This window comes from Gavialis gangeticus, unplaced genomic scaffold, assembly GCF_001723915.1.
Source record: "Gavialis gangeticus isolate Ggan-Ray unplaced genomic scaffold, GavGan_comp1, whole genome shotgun sequence".
NCBI classification, from domain to species: domain Eukaryota; kingdom Metazoa; phylum Chordata; order Crocodylia; family Gavialidae; genus Gavialis; species Gavialis gangeticus.
Window position 1 is genome coordinate 50078282 of NW_017729032.1, and position 3071 is coordinate 50081352.

General features: G+C 36.0%; 1 protein-coding gene across 6 annotated transcripts in view; it reads left to right on the top strand.

Annotated features, from left to right (window-relative positions):
• The window catches only part of RXFP2 (relaxin/insulin like family peptide receptor 2), an 89813-nt gene that overhangs the window by 56588 nt on the left and 30154 nt on the right, over positions 1–3071 (top strand). For 5 of the 6 annotated variants that reach the window (XM_019525502.1, XM_019525503.1, XM_019525505.1 and 2 more), the window contains 3 exons: positions 409–480; positions 1985–2056; positions 2143–2214. In XM_019525502.1, the coding sequence (XP_019381047.1) occupies positions 409–480; positions 1985–2056; positions 2143–2214 (216 nt within the window). The remainder of the gene's footprint in view (positions 1–408; positions 481–1984; positions 2057–2142; positions 2215–3071) is intronic. The other variant, XM_019525504.1, reaches the window with a different exon arrangement.

Genomic DNA, 3071 nt, shown 5'->3' on the forward strand with positions numbered 1-3071 from the left:
CTGCTGCCCAGGCTTTCTGGGAGCAAATTGCTTCCGGTCAGCATCTACACGTGCACTACTGCAAAATAGCAAATGTGTGGTTAATCTAATACCTGTATTTCTTGGTAGTAGCAAACTGCATTAGCATAATTTACTGCTGAGTAAATCCTGCACATGTGTAGATGGTAATGCTTTACTGTGATTCAGATTACTCTAATGTGCAGTAAAGCACCCCATGTAGACACATCCTAAATCTCTCAGAATTTAGCCCAACAAGATTTCTTTTGAGAAGAATATGAAAATGTAATATGTAATATCATGTTAAAATTACCCTCCATTCTATACAAGTTCCAATAAAAGTAGAAAAATTATAATACTAGAAGCAACTGCACATTTAACTGTCACATTCATATCCTTTTATTGTCACAGGTGTCTTCGTGGAAATCAAGTTCATTTTGTGCCTGAAAAGACATTTTCTTCCTTAAAACATTTGGGAGAACTGTAAGTTTTTAAAATCTCTTTTCTGAGTTGTAGTATGCCCTGTTACATTTTAATAAACTGTGAATGTACATAACTGAGAAGTACATTAAGAAGCAGCACATTCTTTGTGAACACCAATGCAGTGGAAGAACCAACTGCACTCCTAGCACTGTCTTGAATACTAAAAAGGGGCTCAATTGTTACGTTAGTTAGTGCTACAGGTTCCAGGAGAAGTATACAAATGATTGGAGAGTGCAAAAACCTAAAAAAGGAAGGGCAAATAATAAAATCATTAGTGATTAGAAGAGGGAATGAGTAGTAAGTGTATCTGACTGTCATTAGCAGCTAAGGAGAAAGGAATAGATATATTTTTTAACTGTTAGGGGAGCTGGAGTACCAGACAACTGAAAACTTCTGGGAGATGAGCAGAATATTCAGTAATATGATTCTGTATTAAGTTATTTGGCTTGATATATTTTTCAGTTTTGGTGTTCATAATGTTAAATTGCATGGATCTTCCTAATGCTTTTTAAAATTAGTGTAAAGGGTAAAAGTTGCTGGTTAATGCAACAGACGAGTGATTTGTGCTTAGTTATCACAAAACTTCAGGGAATGCATTTAATTAAGTCAGTGTTCCTAAGAAGAGGTGAAGTTGTGGGGAAAAAAAAGATTGTATGTACTGGATGAAAACAGATCATTTTTAAAGTGAAAAATGTGGAAGTTTAATGTAAAATATAAATGCTTGTATTTTTAAATATAAACACTTACATTCTAAAATATAAGCATTATCATGAATTCAGTGACAAGATAGAAAGGATCCTGTTAATCTAAAAAATGCATAAAATCTGTTTCTTCAATATAAAATGTGCCACTGAATGAACTACTATCTGCTGAAATGGAGGAGCATAGAAAATTAGGGTTGGAAGGGACCTCAGGAGGTCATCTAATCCAACCCTGCGCTCAAATCAAGAGCAGCCCCAACTAGATCATCCCAGCCAAGGCTTTGTCTAGTTGGGTCTTAAAAACCTCCAACGATGGAAATTCCACAGCTTCTTTGGGTAACCTGTTCCAGTGTTTTACTACCATCCAAGTGAGAAAATTATTCCTAATATCTAACCTAAACTTTCCTTGCTGCAACTTGAGACTGTTGCTCCTTGTCATCTGGCACTACTGAGAACAGTTTAGCTCCATTCTCTTTTGAACCTCCCTTCAGGTAGTTGAAGGGTACTATTAAATCCCCTCTGTCTCCTCTTCTCTAGACTAAATAAACCTAGTTCCCTCAGTCTTTCTCATAAGTCATGTTCTCCAGCCCCTTCAACATTTTTGTTGCCCTCCACTAGACTCTCTCCAGTTTGTCCATATCCTTTCTGTAGTGGGTGTCCCAAAACTGAACACAGTACTCCAGATATGACCTCACCATTGCTGAATAGAGCAGAATAATCACGTCCCTTTACCTGCTGGCAACACACCTGCCAGAACACTGGTGATAATTCTAAGTGGTTTTGGTCTTTTTTTTCTCTCTCAGGGATCTGTCTAAGAACATAATTACTGAATTACCACATTATATCTTTAAAGACCTGAAATATTTACAAAAACTGTAAGTCACATATCCATTTTAAACTATTGTAATTTAACCTCATTTTTCCTTAATTTGTAATGAGAAATAATTTCTTTGTCTTTTAGTAATTTGTCTTTCAATCCACTTTCTCACCTCTATGAAGATCAGTTTGAGAGTCTTCAACAACTTCAGTCTTTGTAAGTGAGATGTTGAAAAACTAATGCAATATATTGAGTGATATGCTTTTATGCTAGGACAAATATTAATTAACAGGTTCTTTAAGATACTGGTCAACATTGTATGAGGTGCTGAATGCCCTTAACTCTCAGTGAGGAAATCTTTGGGACCTTGGAGGCAGCAGTGACCTCAAACATAGCATTGTTCTGCCTCCTGAATTGGAAGCAATATAGCTCATTCACAAAGTGCTTAAGATTAACTAATTAGCATGGGAATAGATTAATTGGCACTGTCAGTCGGAAGAGCTAATTAACTCACCTGCAGTGCAGCACAAATTCAATGAAAACTCAGCACAGACAGAGCAGCATGACATTTTTGTATCACTCGTGTAAATCTTTCTTTCAGATGTTTCATGGGTGCTGTGATTTGAATAGACTTGGCTTGTCTGCACCCATATTTTATAAAATAGGGGCTTCCTAGAAAGTTTTAATTCAGAAATTTTGTTTCCCCAAAAAACTTTTCCCCAAAGTCTGCTCTTGGATACCCACATCTGGTTTTGGGGTTTGTGAATTGGGACTCATGTTCACATCAAAATTGCATCTTTCAGCTTAGTTGCGTTCAAGGAAGAAATTCAGGAGTATAGGACATTTTTTTAATAATTCATATCCTATACATTGATGTGTTATGTGTGTTTTACCAATAATCTGTAGAAACGGAAAGCAAAATGTTACACTTACATTTTGAGTTTCAATCTCTTCTGATTTTGTTGATGATGAAGAAAACCTCATTCTTGTAACTGAATGTTCAAAACACTTGGCTGAGTTAAAGAGGAAATTATTTAGGCTAGGGACAGACATTACACACAAACTGGTTTAAG